This window comes from Peromyscus leucopus, chromosome 12, assembly GCF_004664715.2.
Source record: "Peromyscus leucopus breed LL Stock chromosome 12, UCI_PerLeu_2.1, whole genome shotgun sequence".
Classification (NCBI taxonomy): domain Eukaryota; kingdom Metazoa; phylum Chordata; class Mammalia; order Rodentia; family Cricetidae; genus Peromyscus; species Peromyscus leucopus.
Window position 1 is genome coordinate 2,346,292 of NC_051073.1, and position 19,629 is coordinate 2,365,920.

General features: G+C 48.4%; 2 protein-coding genes across 2 annotated transcripts in view; one reads left to right on the forward strand and one right to left on the reverse strand.

Moving 5' to 3' along the window:
* The window catches only part of Lca5l (lebercilin LCA5 like), a 43,123-nt gene extending 35,066 nt beyond the window's left edge, over positions 1-8,057 (forward strand). The window contains 5 exon segments of the mRNA XM_037209610.1: positions 2,851-2,935; positions 4,077-4,174; positions 4,474-4,591; positions 6,772-7,194; positions 7,197-8,057. Coding sequence (XP_037065505.1) covers positions 2,851-2,935; positions 4,077-4,174; positions 4,474-4,591; positions 6,772-7,194; positions 7,197-7,438 — 966 coding nt within the window. The 3' untranslated portion in view covers positions 7,439-8,057.
* A 486-nt stretch (positions 8,058-8,543) lies between these two features.
* Get1 (guided entry of tail-anchored proteins factor 1) lies at positions 8,544-19,445 on the reverse strand. Its single transcript, XM_028879931.2, has 5 exons — positions 19,267-19,445; positions 13,795-13,960; positions 12,688-12,755; positions 12,419-12,533; positions 8,544-10,514 (listed from the first exon to the last, which is right to left on the reverse strand). The coding sequence occupies exons 1-5, from the start codon at positions 19,366-19,368 to the stop codon at positions 10,441-10,443; spliced, it is 525 nt and encodes a 174-aa protein (XP_028735764.1). The 5' UTR covers positions 19,369-19,445; the 3' UTR covers positions 8,544-10,440.
* Positions 19,446-19,629: the final 184 nt, after the last annotated feature.

Sequence of the window (19,629 nt, forward strand, 5' to 3'; positions counted from 1 at the left end):
GCATGGAGGTCCCTAGGACGACTGTGGCATATAATAAATTTCAGTTTTACTCAATTATTGAAAAAAAATAGCCAAATGAATGGAAACACATGAACTATGAACCAAAGGCTGAGGGGCCCCCAGCTGGATCAGGCCCTCTGAATAGGTGAGACAGTTGATTGGCTTGATCAGTTTGGGAGGCATCTAGGCAGTGGGACCAAGTCCTGTGCTCATTGCATGAGTTGGCTGTCTGAAACCTGGAACTTATGCAGGGACACCTGGCTTAGTCTGGGAGGAAGGGACTGGACCTCCCTGGACTGAGTCTACCAAGTTGATCACAGTCCTCGGGGGAGGACTTGTCCTGGAGGAGGTGGGAATGGAGGGTGGGCTGGGGGTAAGGGGAGGGCGTGGGAGGGGGGAGAATAGGGGAACCCATGGCTGATATGTAGAACTGAATGATACTGTAAAATAAAAAATATATATCAAAAAAATATATATTTAGAAATAAATTTAATAAATAGAATAAAATAATGAATAATATTGTTATAATGAAGTAGTAATCAGATATGCAATAAAATATGTGGAAGTCAAAAAAAAATTAATTTTAAAAAATTAAAGGAAGTAAAATATAAGAGAGTTAGAATGGGGTGAATATAATTATCAAACATTTCATATATATATATATGAAATTGTCAAAGAATAGCATTTTATATAAAGGAAAAACAATTGAACAGTTGAAAATGATCAAATCCATTCATCATTGTTAAAACACTGGGTCTGGAGAGATAGCTCTGCATTAGGAGCATTTGCTGCACAATCATGAAGGCTGCAGTTCAAATCCATGTAACAAGTTGGGTTCCCCAGGCACACCTATAACCTCAGTCTGGGGGAGACAGGCAGGAGGATTGCTAGCTTCCAGCTTTACCCAGAAAACAGGAGCCTCAGGTTCAAGGAGAAAAAGGAATGGAGAGTGTTTGAGGAGAACCGTCGGTGCCCTCTTCTGGCCTCTGTAACATTACCTAATGGGCACGTGCTCATATGCGTGGCACACTCAGATAACACACACACACCAGTGACAGACAACCAGACACCAGCAACTGTTGTCTTTGGAGAATGCTGGAGAACCAGTATTTTAAAACTTTTTTTTTTTTTTTTTTTGGTTTTTCGAGACAGGGTTTCTCTGCGTAGCTTTGTGCCTTTCCTGGAGCTCACTTGGTAGCCCAGGCTGGCCTTGAACTCACAGAGATCCGCCTGCCTCTGCCTCCCGAGTGCTGGGATTAAAGGCGTGCGCCACCACCGCCCGGCCTTTAAAACATTTTTAAAAGATATATATTTTTTAACCTTTTCTGCATGAACTCTGCCTCCAAGTAACCCAACGGTGTGAAGGGGTCTTTCCTCCTTATATAGCATTCCATTTCATAAAGAAGGAGCAATAGGGTCAGAATATCACTAGTTTTAAATTCCTGATGAATTAATAGTTCTAATCAATGGCTATTAACTGTCACTAACATGACAAAAGAGAATCCATAATGTAGGCCTCCCCTACAGCCAAAAGACAGGACTGAGCTTTCCAGAAACCAAAACGTGAGTCACTGAAAACACTGAAATCCCTATCTAAAGCAGTGTGAGGGCTGGAGACAGCTCAGCAGTTATGAGCACTTGCTGTTCTTGCAGAGGACTTGGGTTCAGCTCCCAGCACCCACGTGGCAGCTTACAACCATCTTTACTTAACTAGTTCCAGGAGATCCAGCACCACCTCCTGGCCTCCATGGGCTTAGGTTGTCACAACCATAACTGTTGGCATTTCCAGTCTCTGAGCTAAATGTGAAAATATGAGAAAGCAGGAAAGGGGGGATGAACCATAATACTCTGTTTCTGGAAAAATGCATTCTTAAAAAAAAATATTTCTTATTCATGTACGTACATACCAAAATAAAATTTTATGATTAAATAAAGCATAAAAATAAAGGATTGGAGCCAGACAGTGGTGGTGCACGCCTTTAATCCCAGCACTCAGAAGGCAGAGGCAGGCACATCTCTGTGAGTTCAAGGCCAGCCTGGTCTATACAGTGAGTTCCAGAACAGCCAGGGCTATTACATAGAGAAACCCTGTCTCAAAAAACCAAAAAAATTAAAATAAATAATGAAGGACTGAAGCAATGCCCAAGTGGTTAGGAGCACTGGCTGCTCTTGCAGAGAACCCAGGTTCAGCCCAGCACCCACACGGCGGCTCACACCATCTATAAATCCAGTTCCAAGGGATCTAATCCCCTCTTCTGGCCTCTGCAGACACCAGGCTCACACACAGTGCACATAGATGCATGTAGGCAAAACATTCAACAAAACACTCATAAAAATAAATTTTAAAAAACTTTTAATATAAAGCCTATACTCTACAGCTCAGACATACAGAGGTCTGTAATGTTTCCTTCGCTGACATTTCTTCATGGTCAGAAGCGGGATGGAGGTGACCTGGGAGACAGTGGTGGACTCCAGCAGGCTTGTCTCAATATATAATTGAGGAGGTACATTCAGGTTCTTAGTCCTTTTCTTACCCCCAACAAGTTAAGACTTAGAAAGCTTTTGTCTTTCCATTATTCTCAAGCATGGATGTTGGGTTTGAAGCTAAGCGGTGCCGTCCTGCTGTAGGCCTTGCCCGCCGCACCCCTGTGCACAGCCCCAACAGAAGCTGGATGAAGGGCTTCCTCCCTGCTATCCAATACTGTGGTCACTAAGTATGGATGGTGGCTGGGACTGATCTTGTCACCAGCAGCTGCTACGGCCCACAGTGCTTTTCTCTTAAATTGCTCCTTTAAGTCAAGGTTTATAAAGCAAGTGTTTATGGGAAACTGACACTGTGGCTCTTTTTAGGAGAAGGATCGTGAGCTGGAAATTAAAAACATCTACACTAATCGAATACTTAAAAATTTACATGAAAAAGAAGACTACCCAAAAGGTATGTTTTAGTCTCTTTTGCTCAAAAATTTTTTTTAAGTATCTGGGTATATTTTCCTAATTTATATAGGAAACCTTTCACAGCCACTTGACTAGGTACCGGAATGCATTTTGTGATTGTAGAAAAAATGGAGTTGTGATACTGTGAAAAAAAAAAAAAAGAGCAATGCTCTTGTTCCCACTGGGCTGTCCTTTCTGCCCCTACCTCAGATGAAACAAAATGACAGTCACAGAGCTCTCTAAGGAGACCTATTAGTCAGTGTGCAACTTCTGAACATGAAGTTGTTTGAGGTAAATTTTATAACCTGTACCTGTGTTAGCCTGCAGCATCAGTGGACTTAGGCAAATGCTTGCAGCCATGTAACCATCACTCTGGTCAAAATCACACACACACACACACACACACACACACGCACGCACGCACGCACGCACGCACGCACGCGCGCACACACACGCACATGCACACGCACACGGTCCCTCAGGTCTGAGCAGTGACTGACCTTCCCCTATCACAATAGCAAAGTTCTCACTCTAGAACTCCACAGCTGTAGACTCCCACACACAGCACTGTCCAGGCTGGTGCTCCCGTCCTGCATTTTGCTATATAAGACACGTTCTCATAGGCACTGCATCCCTGCCAGCCTCAGGTTCTGCTCGGCACTGTGGAACCCTCACCTCAGAGCAGTAGAAGCAGCAGGTTTGCTTTCAAAGGCAGCAGCCTCGAGTTTCTTGGCCTCCATTCACTCTAGATTAGAATCCTGAGTGAAGCCTACCAGAAAAGACAGTGTGTCTGCTGTCAACATGAGAATGTTTCAGTGAAGTCTAGTTTCGGTGTTCACAGCTCTTGTTCACGTCATGGACAATCTACTCACCAGGCCTCAGGAGCTCTGGCATGGTGTGGCAGCAGCGGCTTGGCCTCTTCCGACAGCCTTACCACAGGAACAAAGAGCAATGTCGACCACACAGCAATGCTGCCTTGTCCCAGCTCCTACCCGATTTCCCCAACACAGCGATGCTCATAACCTCTGAGGCCTACAAACTGCCTCCTGCACTGGGCTTCATGGTTATATCGAATGTTTAAAGGCTACTTCATAGCTTCTGAATATAAAATGTTTCTCACATAAAATCTACCTATTTTATAGTTTCTTCAACAAAATCAGTACAAGCAGACAGAAAAAATTTTGTAAATATGAGACACCAGGAAACCCAAAAGTCAGATGTCCCATCTTGGACAACAAAGGTATGAGAACTCTAAAATCTTGCATTGTCTAAAAAAACGTTTTAACAAAAATAGAATAACTGGCCGGGTATGGTGGCGCACGCCTTTAGTCCCAACACTCAGGAGGCAGAGGCAGGCTGATCTCTGTGAGTTCAAGACTAGCCTTGAGTTCCAGTACAGCCAGGACTGTTCCACGAGAAACCCTCTCTCTGAGGGAGGGAGGGGAGAGTAACTAAAAGCAGTCATTTTCTGTATACAAAAAACATTGATATTTATTTAAATATATAATTATAAATTTATACTGCTTTTCTAAATTATAGGGTAAAAAGACAACAGGAAGCATTGGTCATAAGGAAAAATCAACTGAAACAAACCACGAAATTTCTTGCTATATGTGTAAACTACCAAAGCAAGAGGAGCCTAAGAGAAAATGCGAAGGTAACAACAACTTTAAAATGTCTCCAGCTCAGGGCCCTGGTCACAAAAGTCATTAGCTCCACAGCCTCTGCCAGGGCTCCTGTGGGCGGAGCCAAGACAGGAAGAGGTCAGAGCATGAACGGGCTACTCAGAGTCCAGACCTCTGTCACCAAGATTAACTTCCAGCTCTTGGGAGCAGCTCAAAGCAAAATATCTCTGTGGGCGTAAGGGGCTGACGGCTGAGCCAAGCTGATCAGAGGAGTCTAGGTCACAGGGCAGGGCAAAGCCCTGGCTTCCCTGGTATGGGGGAGCCTGGAGAAGAAGGGAGTGGGGTGTGTGGGTTGGTCCTGGCCTGGCTGCTGCAGTATACAGCTGGATCTCCCAGCATTCCCCAGGCTCCCATTACCACCTGCTTCTCCCCTGAGTATTTGTTCACTAAGCCACGTCCTCATCTTCGCATAGCAAATCTCATTGTCTTAAGAGCACACCGCCTCCTAGAGCTTCCTGGGGACAGGTGGCCGTTGGGCAGACCTGGGCCCCTCATCTGGAATGTCACTCTTGTACCCAAACATAGGTAAAAATTCCAGGTTATCATTTCCCTCAGAACCTTGAAGACTTGGTCACACTTTTATATTTCACCACTGCTAACAGTTGAGCTGGGAGAAGCCGGAAAAGCTGAGCCGGTGAGCAAGCCAGGAGTCCATGCATTTCCCCAGGCCTGAGAGGAGAGCTGAGTAGAGAATCTGGGGCCACACTTGTGCTGTGAGGTCAAAGGGTTAAGTAACAGCTTTGGCAGCGTTCTGCCTCAAGGCTGCGGTGTCTCCCATGCTCGGTGCTCATTTTATCTTTCCACTTACTTTTTTTTAAAGATTTTATGTATATGGGTATTTTGCCTGCATGTAGAGATATGTACACCACATGCATGCCTAGTGTAGTGGATCCTCTGGAACTAGAGTTACGGACAGTTGTGAGCTACCATTTGGGTGCTGGGAATTGATCCCGGGTCCTCTAGAGGAGCAGCTGGTGCTCTTAACCATTGAGCCATCTCTCCGGCCCTTTCCACTTATTTTTAAGCCCATTTGGAAAATGTATTTGTTCATTTGACAAAGTCTATTTGAGCATATACTATGGTGAGGCATGGTTCTAGACGCGCGCGCGCACGCGCACACACACACACACACACACACACACACACACACCAGCTGCAGCAATAAATGCAAAATACCCTGAGCTCCTGTTGTAGTGTAGAATCATCATTCCCATAAGGCCTCTTGCCCACAGCTGCCCAGGACCCCCAGAGCTGCATGCTGTCCCTCCCGGACTGCTCGTCTGGCATATTTGCAGTGCAGCCGTCTGGTTGTGTAGGTTTGTTGTGTGTAGAAACTGCCAATTTACACACCCATCGGTGGGCCATTCCCTCAGCTTCTGGTGGAAATGACTCCTATTTAATGAGTAGAAAGGTTCTTGTGTTAATTGATATTTAACATATTTTCATACCCTCGAGGGAAGATTTTCTTAGTATTTGTACATGAATAATTTTTTCCTAACTCCCATTTGGAACAGTCAAGGAAAACTTATTAACAATGCCCCTTCTGTGTGTTAGTGCCTTGTGTGTATTCACCAGTCTGTCACGTCAGTGGCTTGTCTGGAGTCTGAAATGGAAACCCACTGAGGTTTCTCTGGCTGGGTGGGGCTGGTTGGTTTTATGGAGGTGGGGCATCAAACGTGGCACCTTAGACATGCTCGGCAAGTACTCTGTTACTGAGTTACACCCTCAGCCCCAAATACACGGGTGGAGGTCGGGGCAGGCCACCATGTTTTCTTCCACCCCAAACACACGGATGGAGGTGCCTGTCTCAGGCCCTCAGTGCTGAGGGTAGTCTGGCACGGCCATGTCTCAGCTTTGGAATTTTGCTTTCTAGTGTATGGAACTCAGGCTGCACCCTCAGCCACTGCACCATGGGGGTAGGAGTGCTTCTAAAATCTACTACTTGTTTGAGGGTACTTAAATCTTTTGTTTGTTTGTTTGTTTGTTTTTCGAGACAGGGTTTCTCTGTGTAGTTTTGGTACCTGTCCTGATCTCACTCTGTAGACCAGGCTGGACTCAAACTCACAGAGATCCGCCTGCCTCTGCCTCCCGAGTGCTGGGACTAAAGGCGTGCGCCACCATCGCCCAGCTAATCTTAATCTTTCTAATGCAGATCTATCAAAGGAGGACGAACACCCAAAACCACAAGCCTCTCTGGAAACTATTAGGAGGCAAGAAGAGAAAAGGGAAGATCAAGAAAAGAAAGTCATGCCACCAGAAGTCGAGGCAATGGCAAGGGGAAGCGAGGTCCCCGCAGATGCAGAGGGCGAGGTCCCGGCCAGGGAAGTGGCCGAGATGGGCGAGGTGATCGAGGTGGGCGAGGCCGATGATATGGAGCACGGGCAGGGCTTTAGCAAGACCCCTCGGCCACGAAAGCACTACTCCTTCACCGAGGCCACCGAGAACCTGCACCACGGGCTGCCCACGTCCTGCGGGCAGGCCTCGGGCAGCCCACGCTGCCGCCACGGTGTAAACAAGCACCGCAGTGACCAGGAGCTGCGGCTGGAGTCTGCCGGCTACGAGCCCTCATTCGGCAAGGCGCCAGGGCCAAAGCCAAGGAGACGGCGTTCCGGGACAAGAAGAACAGCCTCATGGAGGAGCTGTTCGGCACAGGCTTTGCGGACAAGGATGACCCCACCAATGGCGAGGCGGCCAGCAAAGCCCAGCAGCTCGGGCCTGGCCAGGCCTCCGCCAGCAACGCCTTCGGGGACTCCAGAGCCACTGTGGTGCGGTCCATCCAGGCCTCACCCACCGAAGGAAACAGGAAAACAGTTATTTAAATGCAACAGTAGCCTATTACATTCTGGTTTATATACTAGTTACATGCCTTTAATCTTATTTACCATGTGAGGGCTTACATAGTGTCTGTTTTAGTACTTTGGTGGGCTGTGGGTAATTTGGGTAATTTGCTTTATTGCTATCTAATAAAATAATCCACTGTATCTTGATCAACGGTAACATTTTAAATACAAACTTGTATCTCTATTATGAAGGCGGAACATGTCCACTCTTTTCAGGAAGACCAGTTTATTACAGAGCTTGGAGATCTGGGACTCACAGCGACTCTTGGTCAGCAGGACTGTGTCAAAACTGCCTGGAAGCACTGGCCAGCAAGATGGCCAGCACTCAAAAGAGACAGTACAGAGGTTCAAGTGCGGCCTCACGAGTCACTGCTGCTGGTCTCCTGCTCAGCTGAGCTGCAAACATCCAAATGGCCTGCCTTTGTGAGCCCCTCTGTGCCTGTATAGGAGTCTCTATTTTTTGTTGTCTGAGATTTATTATTTTGTTACATAATGACCTTTTCTCTTAATCTTGTTCTAAAACAACTGTATGCTCAAGCTAGCTGCTCAGGACTGATGGTTTTCGTTGGAGCTATAAAGGATCTGAATTCCCAGCCTACACTGTGTGACTTGGCTTCATTTAGCTGTAAGAGTAACTTATTCCTTACCTGGAATCAGCCACATTGTCTCCAAATGTTCATGGGCTAGTGTATAGTAACACCTTTAAAACTCTGAACAAAGGCCAAGTGTGGCCCAATGGTATAGTGCCTGCTGAGGGGCTGCTGCTACTGGGTACAGCTGCTCACCCGTGTCAACACTCAAGAGGCAGAGGCAGGGTGATCCGAGTTTGGGCCAGCCTGGTCTTCATGGTGAGTTCCAGGCCAGCCAGGGCTGCACAGTAAGACCCTGCCTCCAAAAAAATTAAAATTAAAATAATAATAGTGATTTTGGTTTTTCAGATTTTTTTCTTTTATAATTTTTTAAACTGCATACACACCAACATTCATAAACACGGACCACCTGGAGAACCCCGAGAAGCAGGAAACTGGAGCCTGGAAACCATGACAGGGCAGGAAGACAAAAAACACGCTTTCTGCTGCACCTCTTCCTCGTTAGTCCAATGTTTATTACTGTATTATTAATACGATTCTGGGGGAGAGACAAGGTGATGTCCCCCACTCAGTCTTAACATTGTACACATGGGAACACTAACAGTCCTACACACATTATGCATTGGGGGCACTAACATTTGAGAACAATCAGTCTTAACATTGTAACATGGGAACACTAACAGTCTTACACACATTATGCATTGGGGGCACTAACATTTGAGAACAAACTAACCCCTCTGTCGCCTTTTTCCTGCAGGGTCAGTGGGAATCACACACCTTTGAGAGGCTTACGGTCCGGATACCGGCTCTGGCTGCTTGAATGATGAACCACTCCAGACTGCAGCTCACTGCAAAAAGGACCAAGGTACATCCCTTCCCCCTCCCTGAGTGCTGAACCCCTGGAGTGAGCCGGATTCTGCAGCTTCCAGTGCCATTCCGACCTCCTCAGGTCCTGGACTAATCTTCTGTAGTCCAAGTGTTCCCTGTGTGGTGAGGATGCCGGAGCTGGTGGGCAGGTCCACTTTGTCTACGCATACTGCTGCACTCCATTTGTGCCCTTTATAGCCAAGTAACCTTGGTACCATGAATCTACAGGGTCTGCTGTACTTCCATCAGTGGACCCTCAAGCCTGCTCTGGTGGTACTCCATCCGACAACAGACCAAAGGGCCACACTCAGCCTGTTCACAGTACAGTCAAAAAAACACACTATTTATGAGCTCATTAGGAAACATAACAATATAAATATGATCCTTCAAAACCCAGTGCTATCTATGCCTTTGATCCCGGAAAGTGGGAGGCAGAGACAAGAGGATCTCTATAAGTTCCAGGTCAGCCTGGTCCAGTGGTCCCAGGACAATCGGAACTGTGCAGAGACATGTGATAGCAGGAGCTTTTCTGTGCTCTGGTTCCCCAGAGTCCAGGACCACAGCCTGGCAAATACTGTAACTAGGAAAAGTGCTTCAAAAACAGACTTGGAGCTAGGTGTAGCAGCACACACCTTTAATCCCAGTATTTGGGAGATAGAGGCAGGTGGATCTCTGTAGGGTCAAGGCCAGCCTGGTCTATGTACAGAATTCCAGGACAGCCAGGACTACATTGAGAGACTATGTCTCAAAAAAACAAAACCAAAAACACCCAGACTTGGCAGAACTCTGCCTTGTAACTTCATGAGCCAAATGAGTCTCAGTTCAAATGAACTGGATCAGACCCCACCTTGTTTAACTCTGTTCCACACTATACAGCATAGAGACCCAATGCTTTAAAGACATACTTCATTTGAAAGGCTTTAAATAAAAACAATATAACGTGGTCTCATGGACACACATAGGAACCAGTATGAAAAATTAACAGGCTTAGCTACATGGTGATGCTTTTCACACATTTACACACTGGCTCAGCAAACGGCATTTAAACTGGAGGACGAGGACAGGCAGCGTCCACTGGTGTCACTTTCAGCTGAACCTCACGAATTAAAAAGCAGAGTTCTAGTAGTGATATTTTTTTCTAATTTTCTTTTCTAAAAAAAAAGTGTTTTGTTTTGTTTTTTTTTCTAAAATTAAAAACGGCACTATTGGAGTTGTTAGAAGTCTTGGCAGCTGGCAACATAACAAACCATGCCCAGAGCAAGTGCCAGCATGCAAATGCCACCTGACGGTTCACAGTTCATATGCATCCAAATCTACGTCAGCGATACGTAAGTGTCATAACTGGTCGCCTTCTGGCTCAGTGACAACAAGTGTAGGAAATCCTGGCTCAGACAAGACTCCCAGGTGAAGAACAAAAGCAAGTATGTCCCAAACACAAAAACAAGCCCCTGTGGACGTCTGTGCAATCAGCTCTTTACCCTAGGGAGATCCTTCCCGCACAGTCGTGTAGCTGCGCATGTCCCCTCAGCTGAAAGGGTGGAGGACAATAGCCACAACCTTGTTACAGACTAAAATCCAACAGGTGATTCCGATTCCACCTAAAAGAAAGAAGCTCGTGTCAGAGGATACACACGTCAACACACAGGGAGGAAGGTGCTGAGGGGTAAGAAAAGGACCTCATGACTACAGCTCACACACAGGGTGCACCGTGCACCAGGCTGGACCACCCTGAACAGCAGACACAGTCCTAGCATCCCTTTGCTGCCAGAGATATCACTGGGTATACAACAGGCTGTAAGAACACCCTGTACCACTATCTCTTTTTCACGTCCCAAAAAAAGCATTAAAAAGCTGGCGGGGTGGGGGGCGGGGGTATGACAGCTAAACTGAAGGGCTTTCAATGATGTATTTCACTACAGTATTATCACACATCAGAACCTATGACTGGCAAGAACATACACTTTGGTTTTTTACAGGCTCTTACACTTAGTCCACAATGGCCTTGAACCTGCAGCAACCCACCTGCTTTGGTCTCCCAGAGGCTGGAATCACAGGCATGATGAGCCACCACATCCAGCAGTATTATCTCTACTAGTAAAAATCAGGACCTGAGAAAGTGTCCTAACAGGAAAATTCAAATAACAAGAAAATTCTTTGCCAAAAAAATTTACTGACAGAGTGTTGTGACCTACATGTTTGCACCCTAATTCATATGCTTAAGTCCTGACCCTGGGGACAGCATTAGTCAGGGCCTTTGGGAGAGGCTGAGGTCATGGGTCAGCTTTAGGAAGAAGCTTACACGGTACATTGTTAACATTTCCTCCTCCTACCCAAGGACCCTTGCTTGAGAGGGTACCATTTGTCAACCACAAAATGAGTCCTAATGATACCAATGTATGGCACCTTCACCTTGGATTCCAGTCATCAGGAAGCAGATCTGTTTAAGTTACCTGCTGTGGAACAATCTTTGTACACTGTAAATATGTATTGCTCTCATTGTTAATAAAAACCTGATTGGCTGGTAGCCAGGCAGGAAGTATAGGTGGGACAACCAAACTAAGAATGCTGGGATGAGAGAGGGTGGAGTCAGAGGGTCACCAGTCAGACACAGAACGAGTCAGACACACAAAATGGGATAGAGGTAAACGCCACCAGCCTTGGGGCAGCACAGATTAACAGAAATGGGCTAAGCTGTAAGAGCTAGTTAGTAACAAGCCTGAGCTATCCGCCAAACATTGATAATTAATATTAAGCCCCTGTGTTGACTTTGGAGTGGAAGGGGCATAAAATGATTTAAACCAGGTGACCTTGACCATTTTAAAACAGATGGCAAAGACAGACTGGAAGAAACAGACCACAACTGGGGTTATCTGTAACTGGCAGGATCCTCCCACCCCCGCCCCCGCCCTTTTTTCTAAGTAGCTCTGGCTGGTCTGCAACTCCCTATGTAAGCCAAGTGGGCCTTGAACTCACAGAGATCCTCCTGCCTGTCTCCTGAGTGCTAGACTAAAAGTACACACACAAGGCAACTGGCATGATTCTTTAAAAATTGTTGCTGTTGCCAGGGCATGGAGGAGCACATCTTTAATCCCAGCAGCACTGGGAAGGCAGAGGCAGGCAGATCTCTGTGAGCTTGAGGCCAGCCTGGTCTACAGTCAAGTTCCAGGCCAATCAGGGCCACACAGTGAAACCCTGTCTCAACCACCCCTCAACCCAAAAATATATTCCTATGTGTCTGCTCATTCTTTAGTGACACGAACAACCTCTAACATCCAAAGCAACAGCCAACAGCAGCAAGTTACTCAGTGTAGCAGCCACAGGGAAGAGAAGGTGGCCTCTGAGTGCCGGGGCTGTAACTCTGCTCCTGAGCATTCAAGTGACCTGCAAGCAGCTTCTCTAGACTCCAAAAGGCTGAGATTGGGGGGGGGGGGGGGCTTGCTAAGAGGACAGTGAGGACAACGCCAGGCGGTTTAACCTCCCACCACACACCTCTACCACCTACCTGCTACTCGAGTAGGAAAGGCTACCAGGCGGTCTAGCGGGGTGATCCACTTGCTGGGCACCACAGCCACAGGGACGGAGTAGTACTTCCAAATGAGTGAGACCATCAAAGCTGCCTAGAGAAAGATAAGGTGAGTGGGGGCATCACACCCTACCTGGTCAGTCCTCGCAGTGAACACACACACACACACACACACACACACACACACACACACACGAGCAGAAAAAGGAAAGAAGCAAACACCTGCCCAGGCAACACCACACACTTACTTGCAGGATGTAGAAAGCAACGCTTATGAACCATTTGATCTTGGCCAACTGAGCTGTCCGTGCTTTCACTGAAAGAAAAACGGTGAAACATGAACTAATCCTGCAAAGTTGAGAAAATACCCAAACAGAAGTGTTATTTTCCCCAATAAAACATCTTCTAACTATAAATGAAATAATCAATATGCTTAGAAACACCAAACAGGACCAAGTACAGCACACAGTATGAAATGCCATGACGAAGCTCCTTATCTGTACGCTAACTGACAGAGTTTACAAAGTTGCATCACTAGGCCATCATTTAAGTACAAGCCTACTCAGACTGCACCCTGGACTCCCTGCACGCCACTCATCAGAGATTCTTCCTAATGTACCTGCCGCCTACCAACAGGACTACACATCATCTCCATTTTTTAAACCTCCAGCAGGAGTCCAGCTCTCCCAGGCCTGCACAGGCCCCTGTTAGTTCTACAGTGTGCAACCTGCTCCACCTTACACAGCCCAGCAGAGCCTCTCAGGACACACTGCTGTCTGGAGAGGTGTGTGTGTGTGTAAGAGAGAGAGACAGAGAGACAGAGAGAAAGACAGAGGCACAGAGACAGAGAGAGACAAAGACAGAGTGTGTGTTTGTGGGTACTTCTCACTATGTATCCCTGGCTAGTCTAAAACTCACCATGTAGACCAGGCTGGCCTTGAATTCAGAGACCTGCCTGACTCTGCCTCAAGGTACCAGAAACTCAAGTGTGCACCATCCTTGGTCAGGAGCTGCTCCTTGACATCTCCACACTGTGGGCATGCTCCTGAGAGTGAGACAAAGTACCCTGGACCCACTGTGTGATCTCTATCTGGACTTCCCTCAGCAAATGCCAAACTTGAAAATGAAAGTCTAGAGGATGAAGAATCTACGATGACTTCTACAGGAAGCAAATACTGACCAGCAAAGAGGGAGAAGTGAAGTTACTGTGGAAGATCCTCTATACAACTACAAGGTTTGGTCACTGTGCAGCCATCTAGGAGGCAAAGAATGCCCCTCAAATCCACACACAAACGCCCTCCCCTGATCAGTCCTCATAATGCCTGCCACATCATGGGTGACTGCAGGGGAAGTACCGTGAGTCTTGAGCTTGTCCGTCATTTTGTTGATCTTCCTTTCCAGCCGGGCATATCTGGCAAATTCGTCCATCATGTTCACAGTGGACAGTTCCTGCTTCATGTCCTGGATCTCTGCCCTCATCTGTGACTCCTGCTCTGCATCCTTCTGCAGCACCCTGGAAACCTAGCAGGGAGGAGGCTGGCATCAGTGTCCTTCCACGTTCTAGCTCTAATGTGGGGACCTGTATGTGCTCACCGAGACCCAGCCAATTAACTCTATGGACCCCCTACAGGTTTGAGCCTAAGACAGGCTTTCTGACAGGCCCAGCTGCCACATGGTTTAGGGGTGCAGGAAGACACTGGGGGAGTCATATAAAACAGAAACAGCCCTGCAGTCAAACCAGAGCAGGACAACAGCGGCCACCAGGTGGCACCCAACACTCTCAGAGCGGTCAGGAAGGTGGCGTGCAGAAAGGCACCTCTTCTTCAGACGGAAGCGTATACCAGTGTGAGGCGCAGCAACACAGCACTGTCCAGGACCCCTCCAAACACAGCAGCGGCTCTGCAGAACAGTCCCCCAAGACTGGGGACAGCAGAGATCACCACAAACACAGTGACACTAGAAAGAACCTCATCTAACATGGGGAAAGCGAAGCAAGTTTTCAGACTGGACTCACCAAGGCTGTCAACTTACCTTCAGGGGTTCTGGGGGTAAAAAACTGCTTTTTAAACTGTATGACTGACTCCTGCATGTGCAGGTTTGTCCAAACTTTTTAAGAAGAGCTCTGTTTGTTTTTAAAGAAGAAAAGCAGAAGCATCCAAAGTGAACCTGGCCCACAGAGAGTGTCAACCCCAGCTCAGAGGACCCCTCTGCTTGCCACACAATGGGGCAATTGCAGTTACAGCCAGAACCAAACCCCAGTGTCCACACACAGTCCAGGCACACAAGCGGAAGCCCCCTCCAGAGCCCGCAGGACAAAGCCCTTAGGCTGGGGCCAGCAATCCGAGTCACACTGGCGGCTACACAATGAGCTCACTACTGTGCCATGTCTGCGGCTGGCACAAGGAACAGGGTATGCAAAACAACCTTTCTTTGCTGTTCACTATCCACCACTCACATGGAGAGTTACTCCAGCCTGGTTCACCCTGGAGACAGAAACAGGATTTGGACCAAAGTCTCCAAAAGTCACAGAGACAGACTGCAGAGACACTCGGTGGTTAACAGCACTTTTTTTTAAAATAGAGGACTAGAATTCAGTTCCCAGAACCCATAAGGTAGCTCACAGCCATTTGTAACTCCAGTTCTAGAGAATCCAACGCTCTCTTCTGGATCCATGGGCACCAGGCATGCAGGTGATGTACAGACATACGTCATACCTGCAGGCCAAACACCCATACGCATATAAAATAATTTTAAATGTCATACACCATTTTTTGCAGTTTCTTTTTATTTATTTTTTATTTTATGTGCATTGGTGTTCTGCCATGACTGTCGAGTCCCCTGGAACTGGAATTACAGACAGTTGTGAGCTGCTATGTGGGTGCTGGAATTGAAACCAGGTCCTTTGGAAGAGCAGTCAATGCTCTTCACCACTGAGCCATCTCTCAAGCTCCCATACACCTTTTTTTTTTTTTTTTTTTTTTTTTTGGTTTTTCGAGACAGGGTTTTTCTGTGTAGTGTGTAGCTTTGTGCCTTTCCTGGATCTTACTCTGTAGCCCAGGTTGGCCTCGAACTCACAGAGATCCACCTGGCTCTGCCTCCCAAGTGCTGGGATTAAAGGCGTGCACCACCACTGCCCGGCTTTTTTTTTTTTTTTTTTTTTTTTTTTTTAAGTTACAGAACTATCTTTCAAAAATCAGGGTCTCTATAAAGTCTGTTTGAACTTAAACAGGAAACAGGAGCAAGCTGGGCCTGGAGGTGCACGCCCACAGCGCCATCATTTGGGAAGCTTCAGCAGCTGTTCAAAGCCAGCCAGGAGTGCATGGCCACCTCCAGAACAACGTGAGCTGCACACTGGGGCCCGTCTCAAAAGAAAAACAAACCATCCTTTAGGTGATTCAGACTCACAAATGCCCTGGAGACAGAACCACCAAGACTCTGAGGCACCAAGTTTGTGAATTTTTTATCAAGATGACTCAGGCGGTAGAGACAACCCGAGAAACAGGACAGAATCTAGGCTTCCTTCTTCCCACCCTGCGGGCAGAGGCTAGAGTAAGTACACTAGCCTCCTGATGCAATCCTGTTTGGCCAGGATACACTCTGCCTACACGCTTGCCCAAGATTGAGCTTGGAGTCACTCTGGGAAGGGTCAAACCCTGACTCATCACTGACGACCCAAGGGCCAGATGGGTCTGAAAGCTGCTGGTATGAGCTGCACAGCCCAGCTCACCAGCATGGGTGTGTCTCCACACCCATCTCATCTCTGGAAGGGACCTGAGATGAGACCCATACACAGAGTCCAGAGGCCTGCTCCTTGGGTAGAGGTCCCTGCCAGCCAAGCACTCCGCCCACCAGCCCAGGAACACACTCTCAGTCGAGGTTCCAGGAGCATATCCTGTTCGGTTGCTATGCCCCAAAATCCTGTCCCAACCGGTCATGGCGACACATGCCTTTAATCCCAGTACTTGGGAGGCAGCCGCAGGCAGATCCCTGTCTAGAGAGTGAGTTCTAGGACAACTAGGGCTACACAGAGAAACTCTGTCTCAAGTAAATACATAAACAAACAAACAAGCAAAAACAAAAATAAAATAAATATAAACAATAATCCCAAAGAAGGAAGGGCCTTGCTGAGAGGCTGGTCTGTAGAAAGGGAATACGAGAGGAAAATGCTCCAGACAGGTCCCAGAAGGAGCTGGCCAAGGTTTCGAGCACAAAGCAAAGGGTAACTTGGAAAGTGCTGAACACACACTGTGAGAGAGGTAGCTGCCCCAGCCAGGCCCCAGAGGCATGGGTGCAGAATGCTACTGCCAGCAAAGCCGGGTCTGTCAGGAAGTTCATGCTGGCACCTGCTCACTGCGACTCTCAGGCCCTCACCCCACCTCTGCCAGGCCAGTTCCTTGGGCACCTGAACATCAGACCCTCATCTCAGAAGAGCCAACCCCACCTGTACTCGTCAGTTCCGGGGCACCTGAGCAGACATGCTGTGACCAACACAAAGGAACCTCAGAACAATCCCAGCCAGGCCAACCACAGGCACTGGCACCACCCGCTCAGAATCACAGTGAGGAAGGCTACACTCTGAACACCTAGACACTGCCACCCCAACCCAACCACCTTGTCATCAATTGGTCACACTTGGTCTTTCAAATCAGAAGCAGGGGGTAGGGATGCTCTCACCATTGTGGGGAGCAGTATTCTGGCATCCTTATACCAGGGTGTTCCCAATAGCTCCCTCACTGGAAACCCAGCAAGCCAGACAAATGAGATCTCTCACTCCTCTTCCCTGTTCTGAACATCAATTACAGACGGGCTGTACTCCGCTACAGTATTAATCATGCATTATCCTTCCGGACCCAGCAACTATCCCAAGTGTCACTACCAAAGGGTTTGGTAGCGGATTCAAGGCGGTGTACCTCCTGCAGGAACAGCACAGAACTCCGTGCAGGCCCAGGTCAAGTCCAGGTGCTTCCTCGAAACAATGATGCCTGTGCACCCAGGGCGAACGCTCAGGACTGAAACGGAGCACACACAAGTCTTGTAAAAGTGTACTGGAGGATCCTGAGATGGCAAGACATACATCTCCTCCCTATCTGCTGGCTACTGGAAACTCATGACAAACTGAGCGAGGACAGCCCCACACAGCCTCCTTGAGCAACTGGGCTGTTTCCTGAGCTCCACTGTGAGGTAAAGTGGAGTGAGACACAGGATGGAAGGAGAAGGAGCCACACAAAGGCAGGGAGGTGGCCCAGTGGTTAAAGCTCTTGCTGTACATGCATGAGGAAGCCACCGAACAGGTGGGTGTAGATGCCCCTCTGTAATTCCAGCCTTGGAAGATGGAGATGGGATCCCCACAGCAGGCTAGTTAATGAGATTAGCCCTATCAGTGTGCTCTGGATTTTACTGAGAGACCTTGCCTCAATGAGTAAGACAGAAGAAAAGTGACCAAGGACTATCCCCGATATCAACCTCAGCCCTCTATTTGTGTGCTCCCACACACACATACATGTGCCTGTACATACACAAAAACACACATACACACACACTAAATGAGACGGAAAAATAAAACTACACAAGGAACCAGGAGGGGTTGCTGTCCCGACACATGAGGAACTCTAACTACCAACTCTAACTACCAAAACACACACGTGGATTACAGGGGGCGAAGGACTAGAGGCTTCTTCAGGAAGACGTGAAGACAGAAGGCGAAGGTTCGGTCTCTCCCACCAGCCGCCCACACACAGATGGCTGCTGGGATCCCAAATGTGTAGGCGCACCAGCTAGGTGCTCTCCACTCTAACCTGCAGACGGGGTCAATTCCCACAGTCACCGCTTCAAATCAGTCACAAGTCACACAGGTCAGCTACATCTTAAGAGTTCCTAAGACTCTTCTTCTGGCTCCGCTGATTTGCACAGCTCACAAAGCTCAGGGAAACGTTCTTGTTCACCAAGTTTATCACAAAGAATGTTTTCCAGGGCTGTGGGTACGGGCTGTAGAGATGGCTCAGCGGTTAAGCACGTTTGCTCCTCCTGCAGAGGACCTGGGTTCCCAACACCCATGTGGCAGCTCACACCATCTGTAACTCAGTTCCAGAGGATGTGACGATCTCTTCTGGCCTCCACAAGGCAACTGCATTCACATGATACACATACATACACTTGGAACATACACATAAATAAATACATGATACATATACATACACTTGGAACATACACATAAAATAATAAATAAATCTTTCATAGCTACAGATTGGGGAGAGACTGGAGAGATAACCCAGTGGTTAAGAGCACTAGCTGCTCTTGCAGAGGGCCTGGGTTCAGCTCCCAGCACCGACATGATGGTTCAAAGCTGTGATTCCAGTTCCAGGGGATCCAATGCCCCCTCTTCTGGCCTCAAAGGCACACATGAGATGCACTTACATGCAGGCAAAACACACATACACATAAAAGTTAAAATTAAAAAGAAACGCGAGTGAGCAGGAAGGGTATGTCCTATTTAGATTCTTCCGTAGTGTTCCTTCTTCCCATGGAGAGAGCAGAAGGGGGGCTCCCTGCAGTCGGGGATCTGCCGCTCCAGGGCCAGGCACCTGTGAGGATGCATGGCCGGGCTGCATCGTGGAAGTAGGATTAACAGCACGTCCTGCCTGAGGCTTCCTGCTGCCAGAAAGCGTGGCTCCGGGAGTCCCCACCCTCCAGAGCGCAGTGAGTGGAGTTAGTTGGTTGAACCTCGCGACCTGTTAGGAGCTAGGAGCCACCTGACGGTATAAACCTTTCAGCACACACGCGGCAAGGCCCGGCGTCCCGGCCTCGGCCGCCCCCCGGCAGCTACTTACGAAGGAGGAAAGGGACGGCAGGAGGATCCGCAGCACGTTGCACCCGAACACGAAGCTCAGCACCAGCAGCCACGCCCCGCGGTCCACCTCGGACGCGCTCATCCCGGCTCCCACGCACCAGCACCGCTACCGCAGCGCCATGGGGACCAGGGCGCCGCACCCGCCTGCGCCTGCGCACTGCAGCCCCGCTCCGCTCCGGCGGCGCCCGGGAGACGGCGTCGTCGACTGCGCCTGCGCCGGTGCACCGCGGCTACGGCGGCGCCATGGGAACCGCGCCGCCAGGGGCTCCCGCGCCTGCTCATTACACCTCCTCTCGGGGAGGTGGGGACCGTTCCAGAATTGCTCCTTCCCGGCTGCCGTAGC